Genomic DNA, 21,203 nt, shown 5'->3' with positions numbered 1-21,203 from the left:
GCGGTGGCTTCTCTTGTTGTGGAGCATGGGCTCTAAGCATGAGGGCTTCAGTAGCTGTGGCTCACGGGTTCCAGAGCGCTGGCTCAGCAGTTGCGGCGCATGGGCTTAGCTGCTCCGCGGCATGGGGGATCTTCCCGGACCAGGGATCGAATCGTGTCCCCTGCATTGGCAGGTGGATTCTTAACCATTGTGCCACCAGGGAAGTCCCTGAAAGACTGATTCTTAATCACTGGACCACCAGGGAAGTCCCTCTCCTTATCTTACCAAGGCATATTCCATCAGCAGTCAGTCAGAGGGCCTATAATTTCAAGATGAACTGTAATTTTAATAATTCTGAGAGGGAAAGAGGCAAGTCTGAGATACTCTGAATATATGGCATAGAAAACGGCAGAATTACAAATGGAATCAGGTTCTGCAATGTGTTGCAACTATAGTGACAACCACAGGCAGAGGCATGAATAGAAGATGGCTTTAGGTGGGAAAATGGGGTGGTCCTGGCTCCTCCCCGAGGTCTGCCCTCATCACCTCTGCTCTAGGGCCTTCTTGTAGCCAGGTACTCTCATCTCAGGGTCTCTGCACTTGCTGTTCCCACCGCTTAGAACCCCTTTACCCTCCTGTTATCTGTTCCACCCCTCTCACCCTTCAGATCTCGGCCAGTCAGGTCCTCAGTCTCTACGAGCCCCAGGCTGGAGCTGGCCTCCCCATATGCACTCCAGGGTCCCTCTATCCTCAATGGGAGGTTTGGGACCCTTTCTGGCTGGTCAGCATGGGCTTCCCCATGTCCAGCACAGGACACGCATAGAGTGCAGAGGTGCTGTCTCATGAACTGAATTGCACCCATTGCCCACCCCCCAAATTCATATGTTGAAGTTCTAACCCCCAGTACCTCAGAATGTAACTATATTTAAAGATAAATCTTCAAAGAGGCAATTAAGGTAAAATGAGGTCCCATGAGTGGGTCCTAATCCAATGAATGGAGTCCTTATAAGTAGAGATTAGGACACAGACACACACAGAGGGATGTGATGACATGGGAAAAAGATGGCCATCTACAAGCCAAGGAGAGAGGCCTCAGAAGAAACCAACTCTGCTGATACCTTTTTTTTTTTTTTTTTTTTAATGTGTTTGATTTTTATTTTATTTATTTTTATTTTATTATTATTATTATTTTTTGTGGTACGCGGGCCTCTCACTGTTGTGGCCTCTCCCGTTGCGGAGCACAGGCTCCGGACGTGCAGGCTCAGCGGCCATGGCTCACGGGCCCAGCCGCTCCGCGACATGTGGGATCTTCCTGGACCAGGGCATGAACCCGTGTCCCCTGCATTGGCAGGCGGACTCTCAACCACTGCACCACCAGGGAAGCCCTGCTGATACCTTTATCTTGGACTTTCAGCCTCCAGAACTGCGAGAAAATTAATTTCTGTTGGTTAAGTGCCCCAGTCTATGATATTTCTTTTTTTTTTTTTTTTTCTTTTTGTGGTACGCGGGCCTCTCACTGTTGTGGCCTCTCCCGTTGCGGAGCACAGGCTCCGGACGCGCAGGCCCAGCGGCCACGGCTCACGGGCCCAGCCGCTCCGCGGCATATGGGATCCTCCCAGACCGGGGCACGAACCCGTATCCCCTGCATCGGCAGGCGGACTCTCAACCACTGCGCCACCAGGGAGGCCCGATATTTCTTATGGCACCCTTGGCTGACTAATAATACACACTCCATAAATACTCCCACAATGCCCTGGGTTTCTGTTATCAGAGCATTTATTACAAAGTGAAGAGCCATTCTCCCTTCCTTTCCATTAAAATCTCACTATTTTGGTGACTTCCCTGGTGGTCCAGTGGTTAGGACTCTGTGCTTCCACTACAGGGGGCACGGGTTTCGATCCCTGGTTGGGGAACTAAGATCCCACATGCCGCGTGGCGTGGCCAAAACAATTAATTAATTAATTTAAAAAATCAATCTCACTGTTCAGGAGTTCCCTGGTGGTCTAGTGGTTAGGATTCAGTGCTTTCACTGTTGTAGCCCAGATTCAGGGAACTGAGATCCCGTAAGCCTTATGGCCAAAAAAGAAAAAAACAAAAAAAGTGAAATAAAATCCTACTGTTTACTGTTCAAGTCAAGGTTGTGGGGGTAGGGTCAAGAGTGGGGAGGATGGGAGGATATGGAGTCTCTCCCTACCCCCAGGTACCAATTTTTGACTCTTTACCCCAGATATCCCATTCCCCTTGCCACAGATTACTTCAGGCATAGACATGTCCTACTTTCAGCTAGGAAGGGACAGGGTGGCTGCTTGGAGATGAGGCCTTTGGAGGTTGGGATGTGATGTCTGGAGCTGTTGCAGCCATATTGGCACAATAAGAGGTAAAAAAAACCCACCAAAAATTGGCAAAACAGAAGATGGATTAAAAAAAGTGTCTTTGATGTTGCTGAGCCACCTGACTTCTCATGGAGTAAGATAAACCTGTTCTGGTGTAGGCAAAGCTGTGAGAGACACAAGTGCTCACCTATTGCTCATGGAAGTGCCATTGAGTACCAGCCTCCACAGAGGGGAATTTGGAAATACCTCTCCAAATTACAAACCACACAGACCCTCTAACCCAGGAAACCTACCCCTGGGAATTTTTCTACAGACAAAACAGTGTGAGAAATGGTGGCAAACCTGTCATTCCCTGCTGTACAAGTTTAACAGCAAGATGGGGGGCAAATCAAGGTCTATTAAAAGGTGTTAAGGGCTTCCCTGGTGGCACAGTGGTTGAGAATCCACCTGCCAATGCAGGGGACATGGATTCGAGCCCTGGTCCGGGAAGATCCCACATGCTGAGGAGCAACTAAGCCCGTGCAACACAACTACTGAGCCTGCGCTCTAGAGCCTGCGAGCCACAACTACTGAAGCCCGCATGCCTAGAGTCCGTGCTCAAGAGAAGCCACCACAATGAGAAGATTGTGCACCGCAACGAAGAGTAGCCCCCACTCGCTGCAACTAGAGAAAGCCCTCGCGCAGCAACGAAGACTCAACGTAGCCAAAAATAAATTTTTTTAAAAAGGTGTTAAATAAACTATAGGACAGTCACACCACAGAGGAATCTGCAGCTGTAATGGGAACAAGGAAGGTTTTTAGACACCTATTTGGAATTATCTCCAAGATATATGTGGTAAAAAGAGCTATGCACACTACCTAAGGAATACTTTGTTTCCATTTGTGTAAAGAAAAAACAAACTTCAGGGGCTTCCCTGGTGGCGCAGTGGTTGAGAGTCCGCCTGCCGATGCAGGGGACACGGGTTCGTGCCCCGGTCCGGGAAGATCCCACATGCCGCGGAGCGGCTGGGCCTGTGAGCCATGGCCGCTGGGCCTGCGTGTCCAGAGCCTGTGCTCCACAACGGGAGAGGCCACAACAGTGAGAGGCCCACGTAACTCAAAAAAAAAAAAAAAAAAAAAGAAAAAACAAACTTCAGTTAAGATGTATCTGTATGGGCTTCCCTGGTGGCGCAGTGGTTGAGAGTCCTCCTGCCCATGTAGGGGACACGGGTTCGTGCCCTGGTCTGGGAAGATCCCACATGCTGCGGAGCGGCTAGGTCCGTGAGCCATGGCCGCTAAGCCTGTGCGTCCGGAGCCTGTGCTCCACAACGGGAGAGGCCACAACAGTGAGAGGCCCGCATACCGCAAAAAAAAAAAAAAAAAAAAAGTATCTGTATGTATGTTTGTAACATGCCAGGATATCTCCAGAGGACCTAGAAGCCACCTGCTATGGCCTGAATGTTTGTGTCCCCCCAAAATTCATATGTTGAAATCCTAACCCCCCAGAGATGGTGTTAGGAGGTGGGACCTTTGGGAGGTGATTAGGTCATGCGGGTGGAGCTCCCTCATGAGTGGGATTAGTGCCCTTATAAAAGGGACCCCACAGAGATCCCTCACCCCTTCCACCATGTGAGGACACGGCGAGATGGCAGTCTGTGACCTGGAAGAGGGCCCTCCCCCAAAGCTGACTCTGCTGGTACCCTGATCTTGGACTTCCAGCCTCCAGAACTGTGAAAAATAAATATATATTGTTTACAAGCTGCCCACCCTGTGGTATTTTGTTACAGCAGCCCACAAAGGACTGAGACACCCCAGTAAGCCCACCAGGGTGCTGCGGGTAGGATGGGAGGGAAGCTTCTCAGCATACTCCTTAATTCTGCATCAAATATACCATGCATTTAAAAAATGAAATCAGGGGCTTCCCTGGTGGTCCAGTGGTTAAGACTCCGCACTCCCAATGCAGGGGACCCAGGTTCAATCCCTGGTCAGGGAATTAGATCCCACATGCCGCAACTAAGATCCCGGCGCAGCCAAATAAATAAATAAATATTTTTAAAAGATCAAATCAAATCAATGTCCATCCTGTTTAAGTTCTAGAAGTCAACAACTTGGTCCAGATGCAGAGAGAGCACACCTCCACCCTACCGCCACCCCAAAGCAGAACCTCCACACTTAGTTTTCCTTGAAGAATTTTAATCACAAACTGGGGGTGGGGTGGGTGTGGGAGCAGGTAAAGGGAGTACAGGCTGGCTGCTAGAGAATGGTGGCTGACTCCAGGCCCCGCTCCTGGAAGTACCGATGGGGGAGGCGGGTGCGGGGGCCTTCGCTGAAGTATGACTTGATCCTCCCGAGTCCCTCCTGATGCCCTGTCTGCGAGTCCTCCCTGTGGGAGAGAGGTGGCGACACTGACTTCTGGGGGATCGGCTCTCTCAGGCAGCGGTGAGCCCTGGCTTCTCACCCTCCTTCCTCATAGCACTTCCAGGACACCTACCATGTAACGTCTTCTGCCTCCTTCTCCAGGATGCTCTGGGCTGTGCGCCAACTGAACCGGACAAACTGGGGGAAGCCGAACACAGGGTCCACGTGCTCTCTCAACCACGCTTTTGTCTTGGGATCTGGGGGAAGGGTAGGGTGGATAATGTGATAGCCCTGAGCCCTGCCATAATGTCCCAGCTTCTCAGCTTGGGATCTAAGGCCCTACCACCTCATCTCAGGCCTCCTCTGGAGTACCTGGAGCACCGCCCACTGTCTGAGACATCTTCCTGCCTCAGGACCTTTGCACAAGCAGTTCCCCCTGACTCTTTGCCTGGCCAACAGTTGCTTATGGTGCAGTTTAAGGAGCCTGCCCTTGAGACATCTCCCTTACCTCCCCAAGGACATGAGGCATTAAACCAGCATTTGTGGACCATTGAGTTAATGCCCATCTCTCCCATGTAACCACGAACTCAGTGGGCACAAGGAGGTCCTTGTTTGTCTTGCTCATGGCTAAATCCCCAGGGCTTGGCCCTGCAGGTCACATACCAGGTGTTCAGTAAGCACTGAACACGGCCCAAAGTGTCTTTGGCCTGGACCTGGTTTCCTCCCTTTGGCCTCACCTAAGTTCCAATCACAGACTTGCTGTGTTGCCCCACCCAACTGCCAAAGGGTTCCTTGAACCCAGCCACTGAATCTTCGCCTCTGCCCTTGTGTGTCTTTGGGAGAGTTGGAGGGGAGGGGCATGATCATTTCCACTTTACAAATAGGGAGACTGAGCCTCCTAATGAAGAGAAAACAATGGATTCAAGCTGGGGCCACTGGACAGCACTGGACAGGAGCCAGTACCCCTCACTCTGCCCTTTGCCCCTTAACAAATGGACAGATGCCCATCGTGAGTCTCAGTCCTTCACTGGGGCTCCAGAGAGAGAGCAGAGAGGGAGGGAGGGAGAAGGGAAGAGGGAGTCTGCCAGCTGGATTCCAACTTTGCCACATTTTGGCCATAAGCTAGTGGCCCCCGTCTGGGCCTCAGCCTCTTCTGCTGCAGAGTGGGGTGGTCAGAACAACTTAGAAAACCTCAGAAGCATGCCAAGCCTGCCTTTTTAGTTTATTGTCACTGCCGTCTGCTCACCATTGGGGTAGCCTGAGCCATAATCAGTGTCCAGGTCCTGCAGTTTTTCCACAAACTTCCAGTTCTTCACAGCCTGGTCTCGGGCCACCTGTGGGCAAGATAGGCACTTGGGATCTTCCCTACCCATGAAGCAGCCATGCTTGCCTCCTGCCCAGGGGGATGCTGGGAGCTGGCCATGGCCAACAGGGGCCTAACCTTGGCACAGATACTGGCGGCACTGACCACAGGATAGAGGGCATCTGCCTTGGCCTTGACTGTCACCTCAACACCAGGAAAGCGCTGCTGCAGCCGCTCCTGGTATGTCTCTGGGGGCCCCACAGTGTCCACAAACACCTGCCGTGGTGACAGAAATGTATTCATTCAACAAACATCCAGAAAAACAACTGTGTAGATGATCCAACTTCACAGCCTTTGCACTTGATGTTCCCGCTGCCTGGAATACATGTCTCTCAGCTCATGCCCAGGCTGCGTCTTCCTCTCAGGGGTCTCAGCTCAAATATCACCCTCTAAAGAGGCTTTTCCTGATCACACTATATCCATTCTACATTTATTAAGCACCTACCTACTGCATGCCATGGGCTGCTCTACGTGTCGGGGACATAGCAGTAAACACGCCAGGGTAGACACCCTGGTGAGGGCCACAGACAAGAAACAGGATAAATAATAAAGAATAAGGGAGATCCAGAAGAGATTATAATTTTAGACAATTTGGGGGTGTTCAGGGAAGGTCACTCTGAGATGGTGACATCTGAATCAAGGCTTGAAGGAAATGAGGGAATGAGCCATAGGGAGATCTGGGAAAGAGTGCTCTAGTGCAAAGGCCCTGAGGTGGGACCACGTCAAGTACGCTGGACAGCAGTACCGGGACCACATATCTAGAACAGAAATGAGGTCAGAAAAGTAACAAGAAAAGTAATCTCCAGAGCATTTATTATTCTCAAAAATCACCTTTCCTATTTGCTTACCAGCTGCCCATCCATCTCCTCTTAATTGGTCATGAACCCGAAGGCAGGCTCCTTGTCTGTTTGCTTCAGTACTGCATCGTCAGCTCCACATTCCAGCCCTGGACCTCAGCCACCTTCTCAGCAAGGCCTCCCTTGTTACATTCTCTATCTCAAGTATATTTACCCCTGTGATTCTCTCAAAACGGTCTGTTCTTTGCCTTGCAGCACTCGATGCAATGCCAACTTATATTTCTCTCTGGTGATTTAATCTCATTCTCCACTTGCCTGTAAATTTTCCTGATTTAATTCCCACTGTGTTCAGAAAATTAAACGTCGAGATTTACATTTCAAAAACGTAAATGACTGTCTGCTGTGTGGGGAGCACATTGTAGGGGAGGGGGCTGGAGGAGGATGGGGCAGGTATCCAGGAGGGGAGGGTGCCCTGGGCTAGGATACAGACTGCGGTCGGGGGGAACAGATGTGGGATTCGTTCTAGACACTGAGCCTTTAGGATATGGAAATAGATTAGATGGGGTTGAGGCTGGGGGCCCCACCATGGTCCTCAGTGGGGCACACATTTAAGGTAGGAAAAACAGTAGGACATCAACAGCAGTAAAACACATTCCTGAGGTACTCCAGATATGTCGGACGCAGAATCGTCCATCGCACTTCTATACTCCTATTTTATCCTGAGGTGATTAAATGGGGACAATCCAACCAACAGTTAGCTCACCTGGGCCACTTTCACACCCTGGTCCAACGCATACTGCATCAGCCCAGTAGCTGTATCGTGAGACAGGGAGTTCAGGTTGTATTTGACCCTGTGGTGGTGGACAGAGCCCAGTCAACATCGTTCCAGACACCCATCCCTTCCAGCCCATGATGGCTACCCACCCCCCGGGACCCCTCACCGCCCAAGCATGCTGGTAGAGATGAGGTTTGGAGACAGCACGTCCAGTGCCCAGCCCACAAAGTCTCCGTCCTCCTCCATTTTCGCAAAGAGCCTGTGCCGCTCGCTCTCCGACAAGGTCTTTGAGTCTGGGTGGAGGGTTGGGAGAGAAGGGGAGCGGCTGGTTCCCCGAGTTCCTGCTCTCCCCCTCCAGCTTGCACCCGCCCCTGAACATGCCCAGGAACCGCCCCCCTAGATCTACCCCAGGGCTCACCTGCCACTTTCAGGGCCTCCAGATCTGCCAGGCGGGACAGAGGGCAATAGCAGATGGCGTAGACCATGGGGCCTGGGGAAGAGGGGTCCAAACAGTGAGCCCGTGAAAGCCGCCACTTCTATTCCATCATCACCGCTTTTTCTTTCGGTGTCATCACCAATGCCATCGCCATCACCACTATCACCCCTCCACCACTACCACCCCCGAGTGCGGTGCAATCCCAGCTCCTGTTCCAGTGCAACTTGCATCCACCTTATCACGCCCCTCCCCCACCCGGCCCTGGGGGCGCACCCAGCACCGGGCCCCGGCCCGCTTCATCGACGCCCAGGACGCAGGGCTCCTTGCGGCACACAGAAGGTACAGGCGAGTTCAGGCGACAGCGGCCCGTTTTGTCTCTCTCCAGCTCGCTGAGATCCATGCCACCTCGGCCGCCGCTACCAGCGGCAGAAACAAAGTCTGCAAAGAAAGGCCTCTGCGCGCGTTTTCCCCGGGCCCCGAGGTAGTGCTAGCTCTCGACCAATCGCCGCGCAAGACACGCCCCAAACGTTCCCGCCGCCGTTGACATTTGCGCAGCACACGCCGACGTCGCTGCCGTGCAGCTTCCTGGGAATTGTAGTTTCCGAGGCTGACCGCCGAGCTCTGCGGTTGGGGAACTGGATGGGCGGGGTCGCTTTCCAAGCTCCGCCCGGGTGTCACTGGAGCTCCGCCCGCCGGGGCTAGTGGGAGGAGAGGAAAATAAAGGGGAAACTGAGGGGGGCCTTGAAGGATTCAACCCAGTCAGAGCCTAGAAGGTCAGATACCACTAGACTCCCAGAATACGGTGTCCACATCACTGAGTTCCTGTCCCCCATCTGGTTTCAGGCTCTTTGTACTCGAGGTCCCTGCCACTCCACACAGTCTAAGCCCCCTGGACTAGGTATCCTGGCTCACGCTGGGCTCAAACCTTCGGACTTGGAGTCCCCCAACTCCCTCTCTCCGTGGCTCACCGAGAGAGCCACCCAACCGCCTCTCGCCTGCTTTCTACCCTCTCTCTCATCCGGGCTAAGTCTCTCCTACCCCCGAACCGAGATCCCAGACCTCTACAGACTCCGGCTCAGAGTCTCCGCCCACCAGGCAGGCTCCTTTCCCCTCCATCCCCAATTCAGGGTTCATGCTCCCGCCCCCTCTCCCACCCTTCTCCCTCTTTCTCCCCCGTCTTAGCGAGGAGCACGCCTCCCAGATTTGTCCACCACTATAACAACATGTCTCTTTCTATTCCCTGCTCTCAACAGAGCTCACGCCCTCAGACTGTGGGTTTCTGTTCCTCATCGGGGTCCCAGTTCCTCCATCTCCGTTTTCCCCTCCCCGCCCCCACCACCTTTCTTCCTTTCTCCTCGGATATCAGCAGGGCTCACATCTCCTGACTCAGCTCTCCCTTCCCACGCTGCGCTCAAGCCCCAGATTTAGTGCCCCATTGTTCCCTCTTCGAGGCCCGTCTCGTACCGGCCCCCCACAGCCCTTCCTCTCTCCCCGCCCACCCTGGGGACCCGCGGCCCCGGATTTGCCCACCAGCCCCGGCCCCGCCTCCTCCGCGCCCGAGGCTCACCCGGGCTCAGGGCCTCCAGTCGCAGTCGTTCGGCTCGCAGGATGAACAATCTCGTTGCCGGCAGGGCCGCACCTGAACCAGATTCTCGCGGTCCATGAACACCGGGCCCGGCGCTGTGCCCACAGCCTCGCGGCTGCGCTCCTGCTTGCCCAGGTCGCAGAAACAGCGCCACTTTCCCCACGGGCCAAGGGCAGAGTCTTCCAAATCTAGGGATGGAGGGCCAGGTAGGAGGGAACCTTTCCCCCCGCATCCCGAGGGAGGGAGGAGGAGAAAGACACTAACAAATCACAACAGTTCGTATTTGCTCAGTTGTGCTTCTGTGCCAGGTCCCCCGCCATAGATTATCTCTAATCTTACCATTAGTCCCAGGTGGGGAAACAAACTTAGAACAAGCCACCCTTCCAAGCTCACACAACTGGTGAATGGCCCAGAGGGACTGCAAAATGACACTTCCCACCTGTGTCTGCCTGTCCAGTTGGGAATGTGATACAACACCCTTGGTGTCCACCATCTGAAGATGACTCCTCTCTTCAGGGGCATGATCTTGAGCCTGTCCAACTGGCACAGTGTCACCTGACCAGCAGGGTTGCCAGGTGGTAAATTAAATGACATAATTGTCATAATGAAGGTACTTAAAGCCCCTGGCGATGGGCTAGCACATAATACAAAAACAATTATTATGATCACTTTCAAAGCAGCTACAACGTTTATCAGACACCCTTCACAACCCTTCTTTTACTGACTCTTCCCTATAGCCCTAGTTGACAGGTCTTAGCCCAAATCTGTGGCTCACAAAGTCCTGACACCTCATGCCCTCACCAAGCCTCTGCCAGACAACACTGGCCTCTTTCCAGTCCTCTGTCAGGCCTTTTGGCCTTAGACACTTGCTGTTCCAACTCCCTGGTGCACTCTCCCCCCTAAATCTTCGCATTTTGGGCTTTTGCTTGTCATTCCGGCTGCATTGGTTACCTATCTTCAGCCGGGCCTTCTCTGACTTCAGAAGTTTACCTGCACCCTGCCTTTTCTATCTCCGCCTTTCCCAGCACTTATCCATGAGTTTATGGATATGTCTGCGTCGGTATTTATTGCCTGCTCACGTCCCCTCTCCCCGTGTAGGCTGCTTAAAGACAGTCTCTATCTCAATTTACAGATGAGAAAACTGAGCCTCAGAGAAAAGTAATCAGCCCGAGGGGCGCCGCTAGTGCATAGCTGGGCAGGGATTTGAAGTCCCTGAAGGAGGGTCTATTTGCAGCCAGATGGTGAAGTGGGGCAATGAAGCACCTTTCTGCACTATCACAGCCGCAGCCTGCAGTTACCTTTCTCCTGATGCTGCAGCCGGAGCTGCTCCCAGGTGTCCCCTTCTCCCTGCTCGCCGAAGTATTGGTAGTCGGGGGAGACCTGGGCAGGGGTTGCCAGCAGCAGGAGCATCAGCGGAAGCAGCAGTAGGGCCACACCGCTCCGAGCCATGCCGGACTCAACCGACCCCAGCGCGCTCCAAAGAGGAGCCCCGCGCATCACCCCCGCGGGCCGACGCAGTGGTCGGGGCCGCCGGCTGCGCGTCTCCCCCTGCCGCCCGCGGGCAAGTGGTCGCGGCCGGCTCCTCTTTCCCTCCCCTGCGCTTGCAGTGGACCCGACCGCTCCGCTCGTCCGCCCACCCCTCCGCCCTTTGCGTCATGGTTCGGGCCTAATATAAAAGGCCCCAAGGCCCACAACTCGCTTCGCCCTGCGAAAGCGAGTCTGTGCGTCTGCGAGTCTGTGCGTCCCGCCCTTGCCCACGCAGGTATGGACACCTGGAGTGCATCGGGCTGCGGGGAGCTCCCTTGGAGCAGCTCGGGCCCTATCCAGATCTCAGCGCTGGCCGCCTTTGTTTTCCACCCGCTGTAGTGGCTGCCTTTGTCCTTGCGGGGAAAAACGAGGCCAGAGCCTTGGAGTACAGGCCGCAGCCCCAGGCTCCCCGCCCCCAGCTCGCGGCATCTCCTCCTGGGGCGGTGGGCTTGCGCGACCGCGCTCAGGCCGACACGCTAACTGGGGGCCGGCCGGCAGCTGCCCGGCCCCTCTAGCCGTCCCGGGGGGCGGGTCTCCCAAAGTCTCAAGGCCGTGCCAACCTGGTCCCGGAGAGGGTGCGAGGCAGTGCTGCTGCCTCCGCCGCTCTGACTCAGTAACTGGGCCCGGTACGCAGCGTGACCTTGGGAAGCGAGGACAAAGGGTCGTCCAGGGCGCACTGACCGGTGTGGGGGGGTCTCGGCTTTCAGTCATGACCTCCGGCTACGCGCACATCGGAAAGCCCGCCCCGGAATTCCAGGCCACCGCCGTGGTGGATGGCGCCTTCAAGGAGGTGAAGCTTTCAGACTACAAAGGTGAGGGCGGCCCGGAGGGGGCCCTGGTGGGGGCGGGGCACAGGCATTAGAGGGTCTGAGCCCTAATTCCTTGTCTATTTCCACCCCCTTCCCCAGGAAAATACTTGGTCCTCTTTTTCTACCCGCTGGACTTTACCTTTGTGTGCCCCACGGAGATCATCGCTTTCAGTGAGCGTGCCGAGGAGTTCCACAAGCTGCACTGCAATGTGCTGGGCGTCTCTGTCGACTCTCAGTTCACTCACCTGGCTTGGTATGAGTGGGGACCAGTAAGGAGGAAGGGTGCAGCTAAACCTACACCTCTATAGGGTCTGAGCTGTGTGTTCTCATGGCCGGTGCTCAACCTCTGCGCCTCCCTTTCCCATCAAGAAAATAATGGAAATAGTGATTCCCAAGTCCTCAATGATGATGACAGTAATTAGCTTTTGGAAACTAGTTTCGTGGCGTAGAGAGTTGGCAGATGCTTTTTTTTCACTTAGGGCAACACAGCCTCCCTCCCGTGAACTATTTCAGCAAGGTGGAAACTCCAGTTCAAGAGAGTGAGGGGCTGGGCCCAGTGACACAGAGCTAGAGAGAGGAGGACGGGGACGCTAAGACAGGTTCTCTGCCTCAGGGTGCTGGAAACCACCAGCACATGTGAAGCCACTTTGCTCGAGTATTAGCTTAGTCTTCCCAGCTGTGAGAAGCAGCCCCAGCACCCACTTCAGGGTGGGGTGGGTGGCGCTCCCCGGGGGTTGCTCTAAAGCCCCTTATCTCTCACCTCCAGCACCCCCTCTCCAGCCCTTATCACATGCAGGCCCAAAGGGTGAGGACCCTGCTGTGCCAGGCATCCTGAGGTCCCAGCCCTGTCTCTCCTACCCACAGGATCAACACTCCCCGGAAGGAGGGAGGCTTGGGCCCCCTGAACATCCCCCTGCTGGCTGATGTAACCAGAAGCTTGTCCCGTGATTATGGCGTGCTGAAGGAAGATGAGGGCATCGCCTACAGGTACTGTGGGACCCTCAGGAAGCCCCCATCCTCAGAGTGAGGGGATCGCTCTTGGGTGATGCCCTCCCTGCCCCCAGCCCTGTGGCTAGCAGGGAGACGGTGCTCCCTCCCTGGGTCCTGACCGTGGGAAGTCTGGCTCCTCACTGTGGACTCTGATATCTCAGGGGCCTCTTTATCATCGATGGCAAGGGTGTCCTTCGCCAGATCACCATCAATGATTTGCCTGTGGGGCGCTCCGTGGATGAGGCTCTGCGGCTGGTCCAGGCCTTTCAGTACACAGATGAGCACGGGGAAGGTGAGCCGAAACCCACATTCACATGTGTTCACACATGGGTACACGGGCAGCCCCTCTGTCATGCACACATACATTCATTGCCCGCTCTGTCGCTTGTGTGGGGTGGATGTGAGGGCCCCAAAGAAGATTTAACTCAGGGCCTTGTCTGCAGGAAGTTTCTAGTCTGGTGGGAGAGATACCCCAATATAAGTGTGGGGAGCTGGGGAGGTAACAAATCTATAGAAGGTATTTGAGAAGGCCTGTACCAAGGCAGGCTTTAATGTTAGTTGGCTCAGAGTATCTTCTCATGTGAAGGCCACAGCCTGACCACAGGCCCTCAAAGTCCATTGGGGCTGGGGCTAAGAGAGAAAGATGCGATTAAAGGAGCCAGAAAGAAATTAAAATGTCAGCCAGGGAATTCCCTGGTGGTCCGGTGGTCAGGACTCTTGTACTTTTACTGCCGACGGCTCGAGTTTCCCCTGGTCAGGGAAACTAAGATCCCACAAGCCACACGGCGCAGCCAAAAAAATAAATAAAATAAAATAGGGACTTCCCTGGTGGTCCATTGGTTGGGACTATGCGCTTCTACTGCAGGGGGCACGGGTTCAGTCCCTAGTCGGGGAACTAAGATCCCGCATGCCATATGGTGTGGCCCCCAAAAAATAAATAAATAAAATAAAATGTCAGAAAATCCTGCAGCTGGGCTTGGAGGGCTTCTCTTACCATGTGGCATGGTCTTAGGCCTAGACCACTTGGCTCCAGGCTTTTTCTCCTGCAACTCATGCTCTTGCTTTGCCTCTTTTTGTCCCCTCACTACTGCTCTACCTTGGATATGGCACTCTAGCCTCATATGTGCACCCCTGTTTTTCCACAGTCTGTCCCGCTGGCTGGATGCCAGGCAGTGACACAATCAAGCCCAATGTGGACGACAGCAAGGAATATTTCTCCAAACACAACTAGGCTGGCAGAGGGGTGGCAAGCTTGGGCTCTTGGCCCCCATCTGTGCCCCTACCTGGGTGCCCCATACTGACCCAGGAAAGGCCCCTTCAGACTCTACAGTCCGTGACCCCAGAGGGCTAGGCCAAGGCTTTCTCAAGCTACCAGCTGAGAGCTGGTGAATGGTGACCCCCTCCTTGGAGCCCACATAGCTGAGAACAGGCCTAGAGGTGACTAATAAAGTATTAGGGACAGATGTAAGTGTGTTGGTGTGATTTGTCCTGGTATGGTACCACCCCCCACCCCCTTCTCCAGGCTGTGGCCTGGGAACTGACATTGTAGTTACTGATCTCCACCACAAGGTGGCAGCCTTGCATCATGCTCACTGCTTACTCTCCTCCCTCTTTCTCCTTGGCCTGAAGACGGGTGGAGGGGCCGGGGGCGATGGTGCTGTTTGCCTCTTGCAGGGAGCAAGTCCCAGGCTGCCTTACAACCTGAAACCTGGCCATGCAGGGCAGCGCCCACACCTAAACAACAGCCAGCCTGGGTTCAAATGCCGCTTAAGAGCTGTGATCTTCCCTGGGTCTCTTCAACAACAAAATGGGAATAAAGACAAACCTACATTTCACCATTTCACGTTAAAAGAGATGAAGTACGTGAAACTCGGGCTCTGTTAATGGTTATTAGGACCAAGCTCCTGGGGCTGGAAGAAGGTGGGGACCCAATCCTGAGCATAGAACCAAGAGAGGGAGCTTGAGGTAGAGGCACAGTCCCTGCTGCAAGTTCTACACCACCCCAAGTTGGAGGGGCTGTGCCTCTGCCCCTGAAGTGGAAGGATGAGGGTTAGGTTGGGAGGCAGGTGTTAGGAGCAAGACAGTGTTTGAAGGAGCTCAGTTTGATGCTGTGCATGTTCAGGCAAGTGGCTTTGCCACTCTGAGCCCCCATTTCCTTCCACAGAACAGGACTGACAAGCTCATTTAATCCATAGACCCATTATTAATATTGCTATCCAGCCTAATGCCCTCCAAGGTCACCCATCTCAGCCTTGGGATTTTATCTACACTCCTCCCCAAGGCCCTTCGTGGTCTTCCCTGACCTCATCTCCCCACTCCTGGTTCACTCCATTGCAGCACACGGCCCTCTTGCTGTTCTTTAACAGGCTGATCTTGTTCTGGCCACAGGAGCTTTGCATGTGCTGTTCCCTCTGCCAGAACGCTGTTACTCAGGATCTTCTCAGGGCTCAGCATCAAAGCTGCTGAAAAATCGCCTCATTAAAGTTCCATGTTCCCAATCCATTCTCCAAAGCAGCTAACCTCCCCAGCCCCATCACTACCACTTTGACCATTTTTTTTTTTCTTCCTAGCACTTACCACCATCTCCGAATCACGTTTGCTTGTTTATTGTCTGTCGGCCCTGGTCCAGTCTGTGACTCCAGGGCCAGGTCGTTCAGTACTTTATAAATGAATTAATGAAGCGTCTGTTCTACCCTACCTCGCCCCTGTGGCTTGCCAGCTCCGAAGCCAGCCAGATCCCCATCGGGGCTCACCAGCCGCCCTCGCACCCGTCACAGCTGCGGGGAAGGCAGCCCCATGAGAGGGCGGCGGCGCCCGGCGGCCCGAGCAGCCGCCCCGGCAGGACCAGACCTGGCAGTCGCCCCGCTCCCGGCCTGGCACCCGGGAGGGGAAACTGGCAGGCGGGCACCGCCCTTCCTGGCGGGGGTGGGGAGGGGATCGCGGCGGCAACGACGCGCAGGCAACTGCATCCCCCCTCCCGGGTCAGGTCAGACGAAGCTGGCGTGGGCTCGGCAGGACCCAGGCACCAGCGCGATGGGGGAGACTCTGGGGTGGCTCCCGGGGTTCTGGAGTGCGGCCCGCCCACCGCGGACGCTCTGGACCCAGGCCTGGGGCTTTCCGGGCCTTGGTAGCCGCCAGCCTGGGAAAATCCCGGCCCCTTTCCCGGCGCCGCGGTCCTGCCCGGCAGAGCGGGGGAGGGGATTCCCGGAATCTGCCCAGAGACCGCCGTCGCGTCACTGGGCAGAATCAGCCCATGTTTGGACCGCGCTTCCGTAGCGTCAGCGGGGAAAGCCCCGGCGCGCGCGGCTGGGCGGGGCCGCGCCTGCGCACTGCGCGTTTCGCCCCAGGCATCCTGTCCCCCGGTGCTGGGGAGTTGCGGGACCTGGTCCCCGCCCTGCACCTTCCAACCCGGGAGATCGGGGGACGCAAGAAGGGTTAGACACCCAGGCTGGGGACGCAAGATGTCTGAACAAAGCTGGCGAGATTGACACAGTTACAGGAGCAAGCCACAAACCGCAGTGGGGTGGGGGCATCCCAGTACTCTCCTCCCTCCGCCCGCCCGGCTTGGAAAAAAAGACAACAGAAATTAATAAAGAACCTTTTTTTTTTTTACTTAAATAGATTCAATAAAAAGTAAGAACACACATACACACACAAACACATCTTAAAATAAATTCTTTAGATACCGACTGCGCGTTTCTTCCCCACAGTACGGTGCAGAGGGGGGGAGGGCAGGGGGCGGGGGTCCCCTCCCCAGTATCTCCGAGGGCTTGAGTACCGGTCGGCGGGGCCAGCTCCGCCGCAATCGCCCCCTCCTCCCCTCCCTGTTAAATACACAAATATATTATATTCAATATGAATTGAGTTCAGCAGAAAAAAAAATACAAAAAAAAAAAAAACGTGGAAGGGGGGCTTGTAAACGTTGAGGTGGAAGGACTGGCCGCAGAGCGGGCGGGCAGGAGTCCAGTGTGGTTTGTGGCGCCCCCAGGCCCCGGGGCCGGTGCCCACCGCCTGCCCCCTCGCCCCATGGGAGGCGTGCGCCCAGCCGTCCAGGTTGGGAAAATGTCCGTACGGGGGATAGGGGGGCACTCAGAAGGCGTGTCCCTTGACCCCAAGCAGTAGCTGGCAGCCATTGCTGACGTGGGTCATGACCTTCTGTTTGAGCTGGGCCACCTGCTCGCGGAGGAGGCCGGCAGTGCTGGACAGCCCCGCGTTCTCGGCCTTGAGTGTCTTCACCTTGTCCTCCAGGCGCGCGATGCGCTCCAGCTTCCGCTTCCGGCACTTGGTGGCCGCCAGCCGGTTCCGCAGCCGCTTGCGCTCTACTTTGATGCGCTCCTGGTCTTCCATGTTGATGGGGGACACCGGCGGCGTGGCGTCGCGGCTGCGCGCCTCAGGCACGGTCTGCGGTTCCTCCTTGAAGGTGGAGGCGCCGCGGCCCAGGCCCAGCTGCGCTGGGTGACCGCCGGCGAAGGGCGGCGCGTGTGGGAGGTAGCTGATGGTGGCCGTCGGGTACGAGCTCCCAGTCCCGACGGTGGCCCCGGCTCCTCCGGAGGTCGCAGAGGCTGGAGAATAGCTGTTGAGGTTGGTGTAGACGGGAGGCGGCTCCGGGCCGGCATATACGCCCCCGGGCCCGGGCGGGGGCCCCCCGCTGGCGCCCAGGGACACGTTGGGGGGCGTCACGTGGTTCATCTTGTGCAGGTCGTCCAGGGCTTTTACAAAGCCGTCGGCGAAGCCTTCCTGCTCCTCGGTGACGCCGCCCCCTGCGCCCCCCGCACCTCCACCACTGCCACCCCCGCGGGGGTAAAAGTACTGTCCCGGGGGCGTGGGCGTCGTCGTGATCACGCCGTTGCTGTTGGGGACGATCAGGCGCTCCAGCTCCGATGAGGCGAGCTTGAGCGACGCGCCGGTGTCCGAGCCCTGGCTGGAAAAGTAGCTGCCGCCACTGCTGCCCTCTGGGCCGGGGCCCCGCGCTCCGGGTGCTTTAAGATTTCGGTAGGGGTCGGCCAGGTTGAGCGCCAGGCTGGGTTTCAGGAGTTTGTAGTCGTGTAGAGAGAGGCCGCCCGGGGTCCGGCCGTATCCGGCCGCTGCGTATGAGTCGTCGTGGTAGAAGGGCTGTTCCATTTTAGTGCACATCCGGGCGGCCCGGTCGGTCTGAGGGTCCCTGCGGGGCCGCCCCGGGCCTCGCTGCGCTCCGCGCAGTCCGCGGAGATGGCTGGACCAGGTGTCTGGACGCGCGTTCCCGGGGGCCTGTACGGGCCGAGAGAGACCAACAGGCGGCTGTGCACGGAAGCTCTGTGCGGCTTCTCTAGCCCCTCTGCCCCCCTCTGGCGCACTCGCTTTCTTCGTGTTGCGTCCCCCTTGCTCCCCGCTCCCCGTTGGCTCCGAAGCTGGCCTGGACACGCTCAAGGTCCCGGCCGCTCAGCCGGAGCCACACGCCTTTATACGGCGATTGTCAGCTGCGGAAGTGCGCTCCGATTGGCGGTCGCCCGAGCCGGGCCCCCGCGCCCCCCTTCTGGAGCGTGGGGAAGGGGAGGAGGCGGCTCGCGTCATTGTCAGGAAGCGCGTGTCCTTGTAAACAGCGGCCACGGGCTGGGTGGCTCGGAGCGACTGCAGGGGGAGGGGCTCAGAGGACCCTGGTGCGCGAGGAAGGGGGCGCTGGGGCGGTCAGAGGTACACGGGGAGAGGCTTCAGGGAGGGCGATGACTCCCCTGGAGTACGCGATGAGGGATACGAGGAAGTGGTACAGAGCAAGTGTGTGTGTGTGTTGGGGGTAGGGGGGTGGTCCCGAGCTGCACACGGAAAGGCCTGAGGGATCTGGAGTCTTCCAGAGGGGCTGGGGGGCTGAGAATACACTGAGAGACCCCCCAAAGGAGAGACAGGAGGGTTAAGCAGGGTAGGTGGGGGAGTGGTAAGGAGACGCCTGACTCAGAAATTGAGTGGGGGTCCAGGGTACAAAAGAGTTGAGGGACTGGAATTTTCACGGGAGGAACTGAACCCAGGAAAAGTGAGGAAGGGGAGCGATCAAAAGTGTACACGGGAGTTGCTGGAGACCCATTATGCAGAAAATGAGTAGGCGTCCTGGAGTCCATGGGAGAGACTGAGAGTCCCCCACAAGTTGGAAGGGGAAGGAATTGGGGGTCCTAGATATGGAAGAAGTGAGTGAGGGTCCTGGGGTACACGGAGTCAAGGAAAATATGTGGGGTAGAAGATTAGGACACTGTCAGAGGTTGGAGGTCACTGGGGGTCATCTGCGAAGCCCCGACGCAGGAGAATTAGAAGGGTCGGGGCCCCCCTTCAGTGCTGAGATAGTACTGACAGAGGGTCTCCGGTAGAGACATGAGAGGAGGGGTCTTTTGAGGATCCTGGGGACCTGGACTGCTGCATCTTCCACGATCGGGGTCCCCTCTTGTGGGTGACCTCTAGGTGCACACCCCAAAGACTTCCCCCAGTGACCCTGGGCTTGACCAACACAGTGTCGGCTCCTGGTGCCTAGACCCAGCCCGACGGCCGGGGCGCGGTCGCCCAACCCCACTCCTTCCTTAGAAACAGGCTGGGGAAAGAGCGCCGCGGCAGGAAGTGTGGCAACAGCCCGGGGGGAAGGAACCGGGCCCTGCCTCCGTCACTCGAATCCTACGGGACCATGCGCCCCGCCCTGGGTCCAGCCGGGTTCTGCGCCTCGTAAGAGGAACCTGGGCTTGCGACCCCAGAGGAAGCCAGGGGCGTGGAACAAGTCCCGCCGCAGAGGCCTCCAGTCGCCGATCCCCACCCAAGCAATGGTTCAGCCCTTGGCGCCCGCAGCCGATCGCCGAGGCTGGCAGTCCGGGACGATTCCATCGGCCTGACGGAGGGGGACTCACCGGGGCCTGGTCGCCATGGCAACAGGCCGGAGTCCGCGGGCAGGATTGGGGGCGGGGCGGCCCCCGGAGTCTCTCCCCGCCGCCCATATAAGGGCACAGGAAGGGGTGGGGTTAATGCTGTCCCGGAGCCCCGGCCAGGAGTCGGCTACCCCGATCTGCCAGGTCCCAGGGCGCGCCAGGGCCCCAGGACGGCTAGTCCCGACCAGCCCCGGCCGCCTGGCCCGGCCCCACCCAGCCGCTCTGGGGCCGCGTCCTGCCAGGCCCTACCCGACTCGACCCAGCCTGGCAGGCCCCCGCCTGCCCGCGGGCCTGGGTCGGACTTCGCCCCCGGCCCGACGGGCGTGGAGGGGGCGGGTCAGTGCCTCGAGGCGACCCCGGTGCCTGGGCGGGCTGGCACGGCTGCCTCCTACCTCGAGCTGGGTGCCCTTACTTTCTGCCAGGAAGTCTGGGGCCCCTCCCCCCATACATCCCTAGGGGCTGGGGTATCCCCACCTTCACTCATGTGGGTGACAGGCCCTACTCCTCTTTCAGTGTGCGGGTCGCCTCACCATCCAGAATACCTAAAAGGGGGATCCTTTCCCTCATCTGAGTTGTCTCCCTCATCTGAGGGAACCCCTCCAGAGCCCCTTCCCCAGGAATGTGAGAAGGTTTAGATGGTGAGGCTTCCAGTTAGACTTAAGGTGGGACTTCCAAGCAGATAGGCTGTGAGCCACTGGAACCAGAGGTGAGCTCAGTCTCTCCCTCTCTCTCTCTCTCTCTCACTCAGAGAGAGTGTGAAGCCTTTGTCTTTTGGGAGCATGGAAGTTTCTTTAGGGTAGAGAGAGGCTGAGGGAGGGGGGCTAGCCAGACTTTGTAGGGCAAGCGCAGAGCTCACCAAGTGTGGAGGAGAGAAGGAAAACGAAAGAGGCAAAAGAGAAACTGAGCTCTGTGGGGGCTGGGGGAAGTCCAGCAGAGCAGTGGCTTTGAGGAGGAAGGTCCCACTAGAAGCTGGGGGTGTCCCCATCTTTGGAGGGTGCTTGTGATCCCTGGGTACCCCCTCTCCTCCTCCCTTGCTTGAACTGCTCCCCTCCCCCGCCTCAGGCGCAAGGGAGATTCCAGTGGCCGCTGAGTCTGGCAGGCAAGCTGCCAGGCCTGTGTCTCCTGCCCATGCTAATAACTGCAGCTGACATCTGGCTGGGCCCTGCGGGGGCGCAGCGGGCAACGTCAGGGGGCTGGGCAGGCCTGGCTGGAGGGCAGCATATCAGGAAGCCAACCTGCAGGTCCCACGGGCCAGGAGGCCACAGTGAGTCAGCCCTGACCAGTGCTGAGGCTGCCCATGCCAGGGGAGTCCTGGAGAGAGGTGAGACTGACCCAGTAAGGGTAGAGATGGAGGCCAAGGACCCAGCAAGGAAAAGTGGATGTATGGGGGATGGGGG

General features: G+C 56.9%; 4 protein-coding genes across 4 annotated transcripts; 1 reads left to right on the top strand and 3 right to left on the bottom strand.

The window, feature by feature from the left end:
• Positions 1-4,467: 4,467 nt before the first annotated feature.
• Positions 4,468-8,429, bottom strand: RNASEH2A (ribonuclease H2 subunit A). The gene is made up of 8 exons (XM_081233645.1): positions 8,294-8,429; positions 8,003-8,074; positions 7,751-7,877; positions 7,573-7,660; positions 6,091-6,228; positions 5,896-5,983; positions 4,783-4,906; positions 4,468-4,674 (listed from the first exon to the last, which is right to left on the bottom strand). Exons 1-8 carry the CDS (start codon positions 8,418-8,420, stop codon positions 4,545-4,547), a joined length of 894 nt encoding a protein of 297 aa, XP_081089771.1. The 5' UTR covers positions 8,421-8,429; the 3' UTR covers positions 4,468-4,544.
• A 199-nt stretch (positions 8,430-8,628) lies between these two features.
• Positions 8,629-11,184, bottom strand: THSD8 (thrombospondin type 1 domain containing 8). Its single transcript, XM_081233647.1, has 3 exons — positions 10,904-11,184; positions 9,588-9,793; positions 8,629-8,718 (listed from the first exon to the last, which is right to left on the bottom strand). The coding sequence occupies exons 1-2, from the start codon at positions 11,100-11,102 to the stop codon at positions 9,594-9,596; spliced, it is 399 nt and encodes a 132-aa protein (XP_081089773.1). The 5' UTR covers positions 11,103-11,184; the 3' UTR covers positions 8,629-8,718; positions 9,588-9,593.
• A 64-nt stretch (positions 11,185-11,248) lies between these two features.
• On the top strand, positions 11,249-14,394 carry PRDX2 (peroxiredoxin 2). The gene is made up of 6 exons (XM_081233646.1): positions 11,249-11,367; positions 11,840-11,944; positions 12,041-12,194; positions 12,806-12,928; positions 13,093-13,223; positions 14,077-14,394. Exons 2-6 carry the CDS (start codon positions 11,842-11,844, stop codon positions 14,160-14,162), a joined length of 597 nt encoding a protein of 198 aa, XP_081089772.1. The 5' UTR covers positions 11,249-11,367; positions 11,840-11,841; the 3' UTR covers positions 14,163-14,394.
• Positions 14,395-16,521: 2,127 nt separating this feature from the next.
• Positions 16,522-18,352, bottom strand: JUNB (JunB proto-oncogene, AP-1 transcription factor subunit). Its single transcript, XM_081232799.1, has one exon. It carries the CDS (start codon positions 18,062-18,064, stop codon positions 17,021-17,023), a length of 1,044 nt encoding a protein of 347 aa, XP_081088925.1. The 5' UTR covers positions 18,065-18,352; the 3' UTR covers positions 16,522-17,020.
• Between the last annotated feature and the right edge of the window lie 2,851 nt (positions 18,353-21,203).

Source organism: Mesoplodon bidens (genome assembly GCF_964165515.1).
Source record: "Mesoplodon bidens genome assembly, chromosome: 4".
In the NCBI taxonomy this organism is placed as follows: Eukaryota; Metazoa; Chordata; class Mammalia; order Artiodactyla; family Ziphiidae; genus Mesoplodon; species Mesoplodon bidens.
This window is presented reverse-complemented; position numbering and strand designations above follow the sequence as displayed.